Genomic DNA, 18,024 nt, shown 5'->3' with positions numbered 1-18,024 from the left:
TACAAATAATTAAACATTTTATTTTGCTTAAAGGAGTATTTACGGAGAAGTAAAAAACCCCATATATATGGTATACAGAAGGACATACTGGTGACAGCAGAAGTAAATAGATCGTTTAATGTTTGCCTAAAATTATGAATTTATCATCAGGGGCTATCAATTTAACTTTAGTATGGATGGAAGAAAGAGACTCACTTGTGCTCAGAGGTCAAGCCTAAAAAATGACTCAGACTTCTAAAACAGAATTACAATTAAGCAACAAGTTCACTTGAGCTCATCAGCATCTGCAGGACTTAAAGCACATTTGTTTTCAAATAACAAAATTTAGAAATTTAAACTTCTAAAAAAGTTAGAAATCTTGTTTGCATACCCAAAAAGTACTTTTCCATTTACAAGATTTAGGATCCTTTTAACCATATCAAAGAACAAAATTAGAGCTCCTAGTGCCGAAACAATACCTTAATCCTGTTCTACTTTAAACCAGGGCAGTCTCTACAAGATTTTTGGAGGCCCCAAAGCCTGTATTATTCAGATCCTCCAGATCCTGCACCTCACACAACAGGATATTCAGAAAGGGATCATGGCAGAGACATCCACCATCAAGTCCATGCACATTGGTGTAGCCAGAAGCTCCTTGCCTGTATATTCCTGCGGTGATTACATCCCTAAAATGTAGACTAGCTCCAGCACAACGTGTGGTATGTTGTGGGTGCCCCCCAGACCCATGACCTAATGAAAAACGTAGACTTTCATTTCACAAGCAGACATATACCCCTTCAGTGAAAGGACACATGCCTATTTTCAGAATGAATGACCCTGGGGAAAAAAGAGCAGTGTTTACCAAATCCACTCATGAAGCCATTGGCAATCTGTTTGAGGAAGTTAGACCTGCTCCACTGCTGCAACAAGAGAACAGTGAGGGATCACACTGCTCCACCTCCACATGGAAATCACATCTCTACTGAAAGGGATGCAAAACACATCAGATCCAAAGGACAGCATGGAGCCACTTACTCAGTGAAAAGAGTCCTTCTAATTCAAGTAATAAATGCATCATGGGTTTCAGGTACCTCATGCATTTCCTAGCAAAGTCACAAATTACAATGCAATCAGGGACCATGGTACAGAATTGCCTCTTTTCACAGATGCCTCAACAAATTTGAACTTGTAATCAAATACCTAAAACTCCGTTCTGGAAGTGTCAGCATCACAGAGTCTAACTCATTTGTGAGCATGGGGTAATCACCTCTCATTGCAATAGCAATGACATAGCAACATGGAAACCGTTTTAAATGGCATTGATTAATGAAATTGTCACTACTGATATCATATAGTATATTACAAACATGATATTGTAATATAGTCTACCACTGTTAAAGTCAATTTTTCCTACACATACAGGAAAATCAACTATTTTATTTCTTTTTTATTTTATGAGCAGATTTCTAATGTTGTGCTGATAAAAATTAAACCTAGTGCAGGGAGAGGGAGGGAAATGTCTTTCATATACTGTTACAAAAGGATTCCTATAAATCTGTCAAAACCATGTATTGTGATGTGGGGACATACTGAAAAAATCCAGAAGGACTTCTGTCTCACCACTTTACATTAATAGATGATTTGTAATGATATAGAATCTCGAGGTAAGGAGCAGGACGTTCAAAAGCACTACAACAGAAGGATTTAAAAAGTTCTGGTTTGTTTATGATGTTGCCTTTTATTTTATCTTTTCATTCCAGGTAAGATTAGAGTATTAAAAAAAAAAAGGAATGACTGAATTTCACATTCACATTTTCTGTAAAACAAAACTGAAGGCATTCTTGGCAAATTAATCCTGGTCATTTATCCTGAAGTAGTACAGCACTCTCATATTCAATCACGAGATTAGCTAACCTGTTGATGCTGAATGCTTTGCTCTTTAGGTTGCTGTCTAGAGACATTGAGTGCAGACATTTGTCAAAAAAATTACTGAGAACTTTTCTGTACATGTATGCACAGCTAAAAATTTACTAACTGTACTTCTGCCTTAAGAAAAAAATACAATCTTTACAGATTGTAGCAGATATGTTACAAGAATGCTATCAAGTTATCTTGGTTCATAGTTGAAATATTTAAGATGCTTAGTCTCAGAATTGCAAAAAGTAATCATAAATGTACTTTTTCAGACCAGGCAGAGATAGTAATATTTACTTCTTAAATAGCAGTATTTTTCCATTGTTAGACCTCAAAACACAACTAATGAATGGCTCATATACTTTTCATAAAACAATTCTGAAATGTCATAAACTTTAATGAGACTGCTTCAGACAGTAAAGCGAGAAGGATTTGGCCCTGCTTTGTCATACCCTCTGCTGGATAGAATACAATTGATTTTATGTGTTTGCAGAAATGAGCAGGAAATATATGGTGACAAATTAGAAGCTGGTAGCTGCCCCAACAAGGCTTTTTGGGAATATGCAATATGGTTGCATTATTTATGGCACTGTCATTTCACTTCTGCATGCAGTATACAACCATGCCATTGCAAAATGTGCATATGGGGAACACAAGATAACTGAACTTGTGTACAAAAAATTTTTCTTAATTCTAATATGAAACACCAACGATTTGGCTTCAAGCTATACATAGTGTATGCTATAAATAATATTTGAACACAGCTTTACTTGTACACACAACAGACATTGTGACTAGCAAATAGGAAATCAGTATAAAATTTGGTAATACTCTTTGAAGTCTGTTCTTTGAAGACAGTACCTTAAGTGAAATGAGCTTATTTATAAAATAAGTGCTTCTTGTAAATGCTTTTATGGGAGACACATTTCAAATAGCTTTAAATATCATTTCCACCATACCACTCTAGCAATTTGAAATAACTATTTATTAAAGAACTCTTTCTCTGTTTAGTAAATGAGATAAAGTTAAACAGTAAGATACATTTCATTAGCCTGTAATAAAAAGAGCATTGAAGACAAATGTTGTTAAACACACCAATATAATTTATATTGAATTTTCTGCTGTGTTTTAATATACAATCTGTATTTTTATGTACTGTATCTGACAGCTTCTAAATTCATTTGTTTGCTGTGGTTCCTTTAAAACCTAAATTACAAGCAAGTTTCAGTAAATTAGTTGATCCAAATAATCTTATGAACTGATTAAGCTAGAATGGTTTTATTAATTTAGACAAAACTGGCTCCTCTCCATCCCTTTAAGCTGATCTACAAAAAGGCCTACCTGGATGTTAGTCAGAAGGGTCTCTATGGAGGACAATCCATCAGGGAATAGAAAAGGAGATGGAAAACCTGGAGGTAGTGGTTGCCCATGCCCAGTTAGAGAAAGTTTGTCAAGGCTGTCTCTTGCGGTTGGTGTGGAGAGCGGGGTCTCATCTGTATGTGATTGAAACAAAAATATAGAACAAGTTACGCTTGTCTGTTTTTATTAGACCTCAGTAATGGCTTCCCTAGTGGTTTCCAGAACATTTATTGCAAATTGGTTCCTGCTATCAGGAGAAAATGCTTTCTGCTGAATTTTCTTTAATGAAAAAGCTGTGGAGATACAACAAGATAACATTAATGAGTAACTTTATAAGCCTTTTAAATGCAGTCTCTAATGAGACTGAGTTTACAGTGCCATAGAATCTTTTTAAAACAAATATTATCTCACATATACTTGTGATAATATATTCAGGCTGACTTTATGGGCACCTTCCCAATTATCTCATTTTAGTTTGTGTTCTATTTGGATTGACAATAGAATATTTTCTAGCATGACATATATTTTGTATATGAGAAGTATTTGAATATGAAGCTTCCCATACAATTAACCCTTCCCACTCTTAATGGTTTCACTTACAGCTCAGAAGATTTTGCAACACCAAAAAAAGCTCCTCAATACACTTTCCCTCAAGAAAATACACCTCATTGCCACAATTAAAACATGCTCTGAACAGTACATGAAATTAACTGCATGGTCACATTCACTGGCCTAATTCTTATAAGCACAGAATTCTTCGAACAATAAGTGCTGTACTCCTTAGTGGGATCTTTGTAACAATCAGATCTGATCACTTCTGACATCACAACGGGAAAAAACTTGCACAGATTGAAGACTACTAAGATTAAAGTTTCACAGATAATCTGTGAACAGATTAAGAAGTGGAAAAAAAAAAATTAGCCCCCTACAATTAATAGAAACTTCAATAACCTCATTTGTAATGTTTTTTTTTTGTAATTTTTTTTTTTTTTTTCTGGAATATTTTTAGGCTACTGTTGATATGAGATAGAAATTTAGGTCAATTTCTTTGCACCAGATGTTAATCTGAATTCTTCAAAAGGAAAACTATCTATACATATATATATAGATATATCTGTACATACTCTTCTTACCAAGGGCTCAGTCATTAACTGACACACATTGATGTATCTCAGCACAATGCAAGGACATCAGAATGTACCCCAGGTATCACGTAGATTCTGCACAGCTATATGACTACAAAGGAGTTTGTCAGACTCACTTTTTTCCATTTTGGTTTTGAGCATCGTAAGTTATATATCTTTTGGGGTAGTCAAATTTATTTTTATTTATTTATTTAATTATGGTTGTACCTCTCTATTTATTTTATCAGGTACATTAAAATAGTATCTGAAACTTGATCCTAGTTGCCTAAAAAGAGTTCTGTCTTGGACTGAATGCATTTTCCTAAGTGGACATAGTCTAGGACAATGAAAATTGAGCTCTGCAGTAACAGAAGGTTAGAGTGCTCATGACCTCAGGATGGGACATCCATAACTCAAAGTCCCAGTTCATTCCAACAGTCCCCACCACCATTCCTACAAGAGGAAGCAACCTCTATCAACCACATTCAGGTGCATATTTCTTGCCTCATCTCACCAGCTCTGTCATGCTGGTCAGTATTTACAGTGTTAAAGGAATAGCTTTTCCTACTATGTCCTCCCACAGAACAACCCAAGCAGGCATTTGGCCATGCTGGGCTGCTACCACTCAGGTCTTTTATAGCCAGTGGAAAGAAGTAGATGCCACTTTAAGGTACTCATCCATCTGAACTCTCACAGGCATCTACTGCAGGAAGAGGTAAATCTTCTTCTAGAAATGCCTGTCGACTGTAAGAAAAACCTACGATGAGCACTTGAGATAGAAAGATCTGTTTTTGTGCAGATCCTATACTGGATGCCGATCCTCCGGCTTCCCTTTGGCTCAAGCTGAGGACAGACTACACGAGGAGTAAGACCCTGCTCCTTATGCCCTGTTTGCCACAATTCATGCCACAATTACTGCTTTCTCATAAAAGTCATCATCCAAGACCTTTCCAAGTTAAGGTTACTGAAAGGAATTAATGTTGACCAAGGACAGCTTCAGACCATTCAGAGTCATAAAGGGTTTTCCCCCTATATTTAGGTTTTTCTATCATTTTACAAAGTGCTGAGAAAAAACTGGCTCTAGATCTCAGACCCATTTCCTATCTACCTTACTGAGATTCAAAGCAGGCTCTGAAAGATGCACTATGTAGATGCATCCTCTCTCCTCATGCTACCCCACAGCAGCACGGATTGCTCTGTAGCCACTTTGTAGTGATGTACTAAAATTTGGCCCTAAATAGGAGTATCTTCTTTCCAACTTTTAAAATATTACAGAAATATTCACCACTTCATTATAAAAAAGAAATTACATATTCCTGGTATTGAAAACTAGCTTAGTTAAACTTGTCCACTCTTATTCTAGTGTGAAAAATCATTAGCAATTTTTCTTTTTCTCTAAACTGCTGCCAGAATTGTTATGTTTTCATTAATCAAACAAAACAAGCCAAAACTAGTTAGGCAGTATATTTATAAATACTACATAATATTATTGTATAGCTGAAAGCTGTTCTCCTCTACTGAAAATATGGCTTCCCCAAATGATTTTTACCCAAAATTAAACAAAAAAATAAAAAATTTAAAAATACACTTCCATGTTACATCCTTAAGGTTTTTTGGGTAGAGATTACTTTGTATTAGTGGTTGCAGTGAAGATATTGTTCTTGCATGATACACCACGAAAAAGTTGAATCACTAGTATGCATGGTGAAATTGATTCATATAAATGATAAAGGAAGTGGAAAAGACATCATTTTCCTCTAAGTTTGCCAGGAAAATGGATCAATGACCTCCTACTTTCTAAGACTACTCTTAATTTTATTTATATTTTAAGTCTCAAATTGTCAAAATATTTAAGATATACTAGATAAAAATGACCCATTTAAAAATTCTGTAAGCCTTAATTAACTCAAAAACTGTTCTTCCATGCAATTGCTGAGATACAGAAAGCTCCTAACACAGATCTTGTAATAGAATCTAAGCAAGGGATCAATTTTTTTACTGTATTACTACTTTACAATTTACTTAATGTTATGCTTTCTGTACTTTGTGCATGCTCAACACATGAAGTTTGCATTTTTTAACATTGTTAAAAATGTGTGGTGTGGTTTTGCAATAGGCAAAGAAACTCAAAAAGATTAGAATGATATGAATTCAAAGTAACATCCAAACCATTATGTTATAATAAGTAACAGAAACAAATTTACACTGAAGAGTAGGACTAGAGAGATGAACTTACTCTGAACTTATTTTAATGAAATATCAACTCAGAAAAAAAAGTCAGACTAATGTGATTTGTTTTCTTGATGTCCCATGTGAAATAAACTTTGAGTGTGAGTATGTTTGAAAGAGAGCAAATGTACATATTAAACACAGGAAGAATGGATATTTGTGGATGTGAGATAAGCAATGATTGAGGGAATCTTAAAAAAATGCATTTTTAAGAAAAACCACATTGTAAACATAGCCAATTAAAACATAACCACATATCTCAGCAGCAAAATAGTATGACCTCTTGCCTTTAAAACATCTAAAAATACTTAATTCTGCACAAGTCCTCTTTTCTCTAAGAGATGAGATATCTTTTGTTTCCAAATAATCATTAGCCTAACATCTTTTAAACTGCTGCAAAGGAACTACTAATGTTCCTCTTACACTACTAGCAGAGCAATGCTGCAAAATGATGAGCCCTTGCTGGGAAACAGAGATTTGGTATTTTCAGTCTAAACACATAAAAGGAAGTGTTAGAAGAGAAGTCAGGGAAAAAGGGGAAATATGGTCAATCTACAACTCTATTGTCAGAGTGGGGAGCACGAGAATGAAAAGAAAGAGGGGGGAAAAAAAGAAAGAACAAGGCAGAACAAAGAAGTGTCCAGGCCTGCCTTGGTTTGCTGGGAACTGCGATGTTATAAATTAACAAATAAACAAGGATAGGACAAGCTGTTACCCAAGCCTCTACAGTATCTGGGCAGAGATGAATATGTGTCTTGACATATGAACTAAATCACCGTAATAGGCAAGTCTGAATGCGACACGTATCTTTAAAATATTTGTAAATGCTACAACTACTCCATCCATTGTTCCTCAATTTCCAAAATTCACCTGGTTTTGTTCAAACCAGATTTTATCTGTAAACAGCAGCTGGTTTGGGCCAAATATAACAAACATACTTCACTGTATTTGGTTTGTTGCCATTCTATTTTATTCTTTCACCAGATAACATGGAAACAAACATCCTGGAAGCAGTGACAGCTATTTAAACAATAATAGATGAATAGAGGTAGCCATTCTCTTGTCTTTGTTCCTAAAAGCAAGTAGGATAAGTTCAGACTAGTCACCAATCAAACTGGAAAATATTGATATTGCCAGGATTTGAAAGCAAGCAATAATAGCTGGCTGAAAAAAATACTATACAGATTACTGCCATTCTGTAATCATGTCATACTTTTTTTGCAATGCATCTTGAGGCTTTTCTGTTCTCTGCAAAATATTCCACATGTATTCGTTCCTAACACAGGCTCACTCTTACCATTTGAATGATGGAAGAGGATTCTGCTTCCATTTTGTATTACCATAAATCTGGTGCATACATTTTTTCTACATAGTAGAAACAATCTATTCCATTTGGCTTAATATTATTTTGTTTTACATTGTCAAACACTCTTTAGTACAAAGCTTTGTATTTCATCTTCCTCACCATTAGAGGTTTTAAGTGTGAGAAGCTTTTCTGTTTTAATTGATCTGTAATTCTTGATTTATATTAACACAAAAGAACAAGGGGTCTCATAATCAAAACGTTTAATAATTTCAGGCAGACAAAAACAAAGAAAGAAACAAATAAATAAAATCCTCTTGACCAATTCCCATATAATTTGGCTGCTTTATAGATTTGGTCATTCAAGATTAACCCTGTATGTAACTGGGGGCAGTGCAAGATGACTGTGAAGGATGTCACTAGTTCTAAAAGGAGTGTACTGAGACTCTTATAAAACTCTTATAAAAATAGGTTTATAAATTAGAAGACTTTTATATATATATATACATACATATAACTCCTTTTAATTTATTTTTTTTTTTAAATCTACAATTTATTTACTTTTTTTTATACAAACAACAGTTCTCCAGGACACCGAAATACTCTGAAATGAAAACATTTGCAACTGTCACAGCTGGAAATCGGAAAGGAATATCAAATATTCAAATAGACTGACTGGTGAATGTTTCCGTAACACTTCGAAGAGGCTGGTGCTCTCACAGTTAATTATACCATTGCAGATGCTGTCCACTGAGTGCCACTTCTTGGTTCGGTATGTTTGCCTAAGGACTTTGGAAATAGAAAAACTCTCATAATGAAATGTGACTAAAACATTAAAAACCTACATGGAAAGGATCACAGCTACTTGGATGTTTACTTTACACAAATGGCTGTGCACCTGGACTGGGTTATAATAGCAGATGCAGTCACATATATTGGTGCAAGCAGGCCTTATAGAACTCATTCACCTCTGTATCAAGTCTACTATTGTGGATCATTTTCCCAAGGGGCATGGCTTCCAAATGTGCACAACTTCACTTGATGCAAAGAACTACCTGTTGCCCTGAAAACTAAAGCCTTCTGATAATGCTTTCACAGTTTTAATTACTATCCCATGAAAGTTCCATAAACATAAGTTGTTTATCACATTCCTTCTAAGAAACATCCTTTGATGGATGTTTTGCATGACCAGTGTGATTGGGAAGGTGGCAACTTAATTATCCAATCCCTGGTCATTGTTGAGAATCTATAAATACTGGAGTCAGAAAATAAAGGTGGGTTCTTTCCTGTTCTAACACTGAGCAGCGTTTGTGTGAATCATTTCGTGTCCTTTAGCGACACTACCCAGGAATAAAAGGACATAAGAACTTAAGTTTTACATGTTCACTTTGGAGGTAGATTTAGATGCAGGACTTTCTCTCCAACAGGAAGACTCATATTTCCTGACAATTCTCTGAGATTTTAACCACTGAAAACTTAATGTACTAATTTGATGCTATTCCTTTTTGGAAAAAAAAATTCAATTTATAAATTTCCAGTATTTCTTGGACCTTTTTTAAGAACATGCAGTCTCTACAGATCAATCTTCACTACTGCACAGGATCACTCATCATACTGGAGTTGGATTTGCCTCCATAATGGCAAATTAGCGCCAGATGGAGAATCACTTCTTGAAAAAAACTTTTGGGATCACTCTTTCTCCAAGGTTCAGTGGTTCCCCTTCTATGCTGATACCTTGGAAGCCAACTTATCTATAAGCATAGAGGGAGGAATAAAGGAACATATTGCTAGCTGGAATAAGGAAATGGAGGGTTGGAAACAGAGAGGACTTGACAAAAACACAGGGAGTAATAAAGAAGTGAAAAAATAAAAATTTGAGAATATAGGGAGGGACACTCAAGGTGGTCAAACACTTTGGAAAGGAATAGGAGTGTGATTATGATGTGAAGGAGAAGAGGAGAAAGACTGCCCAGGAGCAAGAAATTTATACTGACTCAACAAGAAATAAAACAGATAAACTGTTGTTTTTTACATACAACAGATTTTGCACAAGTAATTCTTGCAGTATTTCAAGAATTTTAGTTGAATGTAAGTGAAATTTACAGCTGTCAAAGCAAATACATAAAATACATTCTCCAAATAGTTTTGGAGCATATTTTAGTTTGTTAATGAATTATGGGTATAGCATCACTAAAAATGAACGGAAAGAGCTGGCAATACATATTCAAAAAGCAAAAATGTAATTAGTGGTGATGTTCCAGCTGTGAGGATTTCTTCAGGCTTTTTGGACTAGATCAAGTTGAGTTTATTCTTCATTTTACATGTCCCTAGGAGGGCCTCAGAGTCAATCAGCACAACTTATCTAATTTTCTCTTTCAATAAAAGGATTATTTTAATAACCTTTATCTTATTTTGCAGCCTATTACTGATTAGGGCTGGGTCAAGCAGTATTGGCTTATTTATTTATTCTAAGGATTTCACAGTATTTTAGAATAGATTATCATTCCTATTTTTAAACAAACATATTTTACCATACAATGGAATGCTAAAATGCCAGTGATATTTCTGTTATGTGTACTTTGGCATCATAAAACATAAGATGGAAAACAAAATTACACAGTTTCTCTGTCCCCATAATAAAAGTATCCTGTTTACTCACAGATTTTTTTTACACAATTTTTTAAGTGCATTGAACGATCAGGAAAAAAGTAGGAACGGGATAGTCAGAGACGATTCTGTATATCTGATAATTATAAAGCACATGTATCTTCAACACCTGACAGTAACATTCATTAATTCTGAAGAAATTAAGAATTTAATTCTAAATTCTTAAAGATGAAATGATTGTTGCAAGATTAAATGGTTGTTAAAAAGGCATTCTAAATATTTGTATTGCATTTTTAACAATAAATTAGTATAAAAAGAAGGCACATTATAATTTTTTAACCTGCAGTTTTTAATTGTAAGAACCATGCCCATTATTTCTTTTTTAAAGATCCTTCTACAGTACTGTCAGGAATAGGATGCAGAGTAAGGCCATCTGTGCTTCAGAAGCTGAAAAAATATAAATGTATTTTACCGGTTCATGTCAAACATCCCAATTAGTACTCTGCTAACTCGACTCCATCAGCCAGGCAATACTGAGTGCTAAAAAGAGTGTTTCTTGGCTTTGTAGCAATTCCATGAGAACTGCTTATATGCATATCTGTATGCAGAGGGCTCTGCAAATGTGCTTCCTTATAGATCCACAAGAGTCATTCTCAGCTTGTTCCAAAGTCGTGTTGAGGGGTGTCCATCACCATCTATGCAGTGAAGGGATATTCAGTTAGGAAATCAAACCCCAACATTCACAAAACCAGCTATTTAATCTCCTTTATTGCATTGGCTCAGAAGATGTCTCTCTGATCATATATCCAGCTCTCCTAAATATATGCTGAATCAAAATGATCAAGCCAAGTATTTTCAGTCTAAGCTAAATTCCTGATTAACATCAAACTTCAAATTAGGGACTGGACTTTAGGGCTGCATAATGAATGTACTGTAGACTAAACCCCACATTTTCAAAATTATAAATATGCACATCTCAACTGATAAAAGCAATACACAAGGCAATGCATCCACAGTATGCATACTTATTTTTGTGCTGCCCATTCCTCCCTTTAACTGCCTCCATATGGCTACTGCAAAATGCAGAGAAAAAAAATTATAGACAATATAACAATTGCATTTTGCTAGATTTTACTGGATCATTTCAAGGGCCACATGACTTGTATTGATAATCCTCTGTACATGCTTCATGAAAGTTGAGAAGCATCTATTATTTGGGGATTTAAGGTGATTTAAAAATAAGGAATATCAACAATATTAGCACTTTTTTCATTGTCATCTAAAATAACAGCACTCCTCTTTTGTAAGCATAACAGTAGTAAGAAGGGAGTTTTTGATAACAGCACAGCTGGTAACTTGTAATTCTCTGAAGATGAAGGGTTTATGTTAATACCTGGAACTGCATTGTATTCACAATATTTTTCTTGGTCTGTGTTCAGTTAATTATTCTAATATTCACTCTCTTCAGGAAAAAAAACAAACAAAAAAGTTGGTGTTTTCAAGAAGTCTCTATCTAGCCACGTTCCAATTATAAGGGCCTAAGTATTAATGCTTCTGCTGCCTTGTCACATGGCACATGTTCTTGGTAATGTGCTGACAGTACGAATCAGATGCCCAAAAAGAAAATGAATATATGGTAATGTGTCTGAGCAACACTCGTCAGCTGTCATTCATTCAGCAACCCATAACCTGTCCCATACCCTCATTTCCAGAGTGCTGGCAAGCAGATGAGGTTGACCAGGCATGCTTGGCATCTGGTGTAAAGTGGCATCACAGAACTCAGTAGTACTGCATTTCACAAATAAATACGTTGGAGTACTTCAACAGAGAAGGCAAAAGAGGTTTAAATGCTACTCGTTTATGGCAACTTATATTGCTCATCTGTACCAGCAGAAAAATATTTATCTGGTCAGAACATGTAAAACTGGATCTATTGATTAATGTAAGTGCTTTGTTTAGCTGAACAGTCATTCAGAATACTGTCATGTTTCTTTTTATGAAAATGAGAAAATCTCATATTTTGGATAAATACATAAAATGTCCAGGGACACTGATTTTTACAGAAACCCAGTATTCAAAAACATACATACTCATATTCACTTCATTTCCCTGTAAGATCCTATCAATTGCCCATGATTTTAATAACAACTTTAACAAAAGATATACTAGCAATAACCTCTAATATTTGGACTTTTAACACACGGACCAGTGAAGAATATGACTGGCCTAAAGTGCACAGCAAGACAGAAACATTTTATGGAAAGTTGTTCCTGAGCTTTTGCCTTGCCAGAATTCCTGCCCTGGATATATAAGTGCTGAAGACGCCAGTAAAATATAATAATCAGGAACCCAATCAGATGGCCTCAGCTGACACAGCTGTATGGGGCTACTGGGAAATAGTTTCAGGAATTAATAAACATACAATGAAAAGGTTCAAAAGCTTTGGAAATGCAGGGACTTTGACAATAAAGTACCGAAGGGACTGTGCTGGTCCAGCCCTGCAGTCAGAGGTTAAGGTAACAGGTGTTCTATCATCAGTAGCTCAGTAGAGTGTCCAGTCTTCGCTTGAGCACCCAAATGGCAACACACACTTTTTACAGAAATATGTGATCTAGTGACTCCAGGTCTTAACTCTTTTCACACCTAATACACCAAGTGTTACTGAAAACAAAAGGATGTGAAGCATCAGTGTGTTTTGACAAACTCTCACCAGGAAGAGCACAAAAGGAGCACGCTGCTTTAATATCATGAAGCAGTGTAACACAGAGGCTTCCTTATTTTTGTGGCTGAAACATTGACATTTGCATAAGAGAGTGTATTTAACTCACTTTTTGCAAATGATTCCACAATATTTTTTTTTTAGCAGATATAATAAACACCCTTAATGCTTCTATCTATGGAATGGTTCCAGTACTCAGATGCAAATGTTGTAGACAATAATCAATATACACAGTTTGGATTATATGGTTATGATATGCTAATAGAAATTTGGCTGTCTGCCTATGGGAGTTCAATATGAGCTTCATAGTTTATAGCATCAGAAACAGTCCTTTACACTATTATAGCCACATTTCTCAAACCATTGCCTATACATTATATCCTAATATCTGATTTTTACAGAAATCCATAATAATAAACAAACAAACCCCCTAAATCCCAGAGTGCTCAGGAACAAAATTCAGAATGAAAAGGCAAGCATTTTTACATCTGATGTGATTTCTCTTGCAATTCATTTATCAAACATCTGCAACAAGCTGCCAGAACGTGTCCATTAGTGAGATTTCTATGGCACTCACTACCTTGATGCTCACTGATAGAATAATGTAGAAGTTTTACCTCTAATGTTTTCTGCTCTGTTTCAGTCATCCACTTTAAAGTGAGACTTGGCCTGCATGTGTTTTCATGTCTTGGAATATGTAATTTATGCAAATATATCAGAATACATATTAGAGAACACCAAAAAAAATCCTTTATGTATTTATGTATTATGAGTCACATTCAGCACTGATTTAAGAAGATAAAAAATAGTTTGGAGTCATCATGTAACATGGATCAGTTTGGTTTACATTACATACATAAAATGAAAGTATCCTACACAGCAAACATGCCATACACTTGCTAGGAAATGAAAATCTCTTTTTGGATCCAGTTTAAAATCTTCATGCAAATTAAAAATTTTCTTCAGTCTTTTATCTGCATCACATCAAAATATCAATGAAATATGCATTGCCTCTCCACTACAGGGAAAGATCTTATTTGTTTCATATCAAAACTTCTGTAAATGTTTCAATGTTTATGCCAATAATGTAATTGATTTTTTTTTATTTTAATCCTGAAGCAATTATAAATGTTATGTAATAGAAACAAAATACCAATCCCAAGAGTGGTTTAAAGGTTCTCCAAGACTTTACAACAATTTATGTATGTGATAACTGTAAATAAACAGAAGAAAAATCTAAAGATCTTAAGCATTATTGTACTGTGAAAACAGTTACTGCCTAAACAAACTGAAACAGACTGCACAAACTTTATTATCTCAACCTGATGATATCACTATATATTTAAGGATAATACTTTTATTCTATATCCCCATAACAGGTAGGCTTTTAGCCTGCCTAGTTAAAAAACACAAGAGCCACATCAGGAAATGAGCACCCTGCAAGGTTTTGTGAACTCCTGCACCCAGAAGATTGAGACAGCAACTTCAGTGATTTTTTTTTTTGTTCAGATTTTGAAAAGGAGGTCAGCGCTACTAATGAAGGCTGTTTGTATACCAAATTCTAGTACAACTAGAAAATATTTAGCACAATGAGTTCAAAAGGTAAAATACAAATCTTTTATTTTCACAATCACTGTCTTTGTCTTCTCTTTGTCCTAGCTCTTCCGCAACTCAGCTTATTCCACTGATTCCTGCACTTTTTCCTTACATCTCGAACACTTTCCTCAGTAGCACTGATTGTTTCTAAAGTGTCCTTGTTTCAGTAGTTTCTTCCCCTTTCAGGATATGAAGAAATTTGTTTGTTGAAATTGCAGGACCAGACAAGAAAAAAATACAATTAGAGAAAAGGAAAAGATTGTGACAGAAATCTGAAGAGATAAATCAGCCTAGATAATATCTCTGTTTACAGAATAAAACAGATCTTGACTTCATTTCTCCTTATTCATTCTCAAATATGAAACTCATTCTCTCATATAAAACTGTAAAAAGAAGAACTGAATCATTATCAAAACAGGTAAGAAAACAGAAAGGAACATCTTAGAAATACATCTTAAATTTATGCTCTTTTTAACTGTACTTTGATAAAATCATAGCTGAAGTGGTCCTGATCTGACTTTTGCTTTTTTTGCAAAAAAACACCAACTCAACCAAACCCAACCAACCAATCAACCAATCAAAATGAAAGAAAATATAGGTATGTTTGCATGGGAAAATGTAGGAAGGTTCACCATTAGGTCCAGTGGTTTGAAAGATGATCATTTTTCTATCCTACTTTACTATATCTTTCATCTATAAAAGAAGACACCACTATGTAACACCACACTCTTCATAGAGGGGATAAAGTTGCATCAATGATCTTATCCTATGCTTAATTTCAATTTCTCAAAATATTAACAGTAAAGAAGACATTTCTAAGTCCAGGACTTGCCTCACAACTCTTGCACAGTGTGCTAAATTTGTTTTTCAGGTTAAGAACAGGAGGGAAAAGAAACCCAAGGGAAAGCATTCAGAGAAACTGCTTTAACCCTATCAGCTATTTTTGGATGTTCTGTCTTGGTACAGCATTAAGGGTGGCATTGTACAGTCCCATTATACAACAGATGTTAAATGCAAAGTAAAAATTCAGTTGTAAATGATTGATGGTCCTCTTTACTATTTCAAAATACGCCCTGATTATTTATATAGTTTTGGTCACTGCTTGAAAGAATTATATAAACATAAACAATTAATCCATTTTTCAATGGCTTTTGTGTGTAATGTATTATGTATGTTTTTACATTCTTCTGTGTAAAAGGCCCCGGTGTACAAGAAATGTTTAGAGTTTTGAGTGCTCCACCCAGTCCATATGGTAGGTTTGCTCTGTGTGTGAAACCTACCTTTTTCCACCAGGTCCATATGGCAGGCTTAAGCTAGCCAGGGCCTTCTATCCTCCACAGGGGCCATATGGCAAAGAGAGCTCAGTGAACACTCATTGACCTTCTATTAATATTTTACATTTCTCTAGCACATACAGACATATATGAACTCATCATTTGAGCAGGGAAGTGTTGGTTCCTGAAACTTCTTTAGCCACATAACCAATACACCTATGACAATAGGGAAATAGATGTGAAATTTGGTTTTTCAGTTTTATTAAAAAGCCTGAGAAGTCAAATGTAAAATTTATAAAATCATTTGATAAACTCATCTAATATTTTAAATATTTTGACAGATTATTATTTAATTATGTTAACAAACTGGTACACATTAATACTGACATTTCACTACTAGTTTTTAATATTACCTTACCACAATGGAACCAAATCCCTTGAGCCCACCTGCTAACAAAGGATGCATGCTATAGATACTGAAAGTATTTGTTTAAAGTTTGAGCTCTGTGCTGCCCTACTAACAGCATGTTTTGAGCAGGCTACTGCTCTCTTTCTACATATAAGCAAACTGGCAATAAACCAGAGAAAGAGTTACTCTATTGACAGAAAACCACACGTAGAGAGATAGCAATCTACAAGCCACATGTAAATAAGTTACTATTTCTTGCAGGCACAATACCTCTACCTTTAGTACTGAAGTAAAAGGAAGAGAATATGGTCTCAGAGCCATACTATCTCAGACTATCTACCTTCTACTGCCTGTACATTTCCTGAAACTGTAGAATCAGATGTCAGAACATGAGTAAAACAGTTGCACTGGGTTGGATGACAACGAACGCGGATTTAAAATTAAATGAAAAAAAAAATGGCATCTTTAAATCATAATCTGTACTTTCAAAGCAATTATGCTAAAACTGATACATTGTTATAATGTTTACAACTTAATCCAAAACTTTGCTGTAATTCTGAAGTAATTTAGGAACCCTTAGCAGCAAAGATGGAAGCAATTTGTAACATGTTTATGGAAGTTTTATTGTACTTAGACTCTGATTGAAGAAATGAACCAATATTCCCCAGTAGTAGAAATTTTACAAACAAATTTTACTTACTTGAAATTCAGAACATTAGGAAATATAAAAATGATAATATATTGTTTTTATTCACAGGATTTATAGTGCTTTCATCTGGTTTCCTCTTGTTTCAGTTCATGTAAATAACCTCTAGGTTGTCACATGAATATTCAAATATCGCAAAGAACTATCAGTGTTGAAAATAAATATCATAAAGAATTCAGAACAAGTATGCATGTACATGCTCTCATAGTTTATTTTTGTATATAGAATTTATGTTTTGCTCTGCAAACAATCAATAAAACATGGAAGAGTTTTCCACGAGGGATTTATCTTCTCATTTCAAAGGAGCCAAATAACAAGAAGCATTTTAAGAAACTAGAAGTATTTTATTAAAGATTAAAAAAGGCTAACTACTAAGTTCATGCCTCTTCCTCCTATCTTCCTTCTTTTGATCATTGCCAAATACAGCTAAATAAATGCGGAAAAAAAAAAAGGATTAATTAATTTCAGGGGTTATGAAACATGACCCCAAACACTTTTGATTCTAACTTTCACTGTAGGAAAGGCATAGTATATAGCTTTAGTATTCATTTATCCCTTTTGTTTCAGTAGCTCTTTTTTTGATAGATTCTCTATATATTGTCTTTTTCATGTTCTGCTTCTAATTTACAATGTATAGGTACAAACTTCTAATTCTGAAGGATCTGTCTATCTGCATAATTGCTCACAAAAGTAGATATGCAGAGTTCACTTTGTGGTCAGTAGGGTTTCGGGAGTGCCTAAAAGACATGAAGGGTAGAATTCCACTGTCTAGATTATCCAGTCTGCCATGGAAGCAGCACTCTAC

At 34.7% G+C, this 18,024-nt stretch overlaps 1 protein-coding gene across 7 annotated transcripts in view; it reads right to left on the bottom strand.

The window, feature by feature from the left end:
- DACH1 (dachshund family transcription factor 1) overlaps nt 1-18,024 on the bottom strand; it is a 376,911-nt gene that overhangs the window by 68,717 nt on the left and 290,170 nt on the right. For all 7 annotated transcript variants that reach the window (XM_058848038.1, XM_058848012.1, XM_058848021.1 and 4 more), the window contains one exon: nt 3,235-3,386. In XM_058848038.1, coding sequence (XP_058704021.1) covers nt 3,235-3,386 — 152 coding nt within the window. The remainder of the gene's footprint in view (nt 1-3,234; nt 3,387-18,024) is intronic.

The sequence above is a fragment of the Poecile atricapillus genome, chromosome 1 (genome assembly GCF_030490865.1).
Source record: "Poecile atricapillus isolate bPoeAtr1 chromosome 1, bPoeAtr1.hap1, whole genome shotgun sequence".
Taxonomy (NCBI): domain Eukaryota; kingdom Metazoa; phylum Chordata; class Aves; order Passeriformes; family Paridae; genus Poecile; species Poecile atricapillus.
This window is presented reverse-complemented; position numbering and strand designations above follow the sequence as displayed.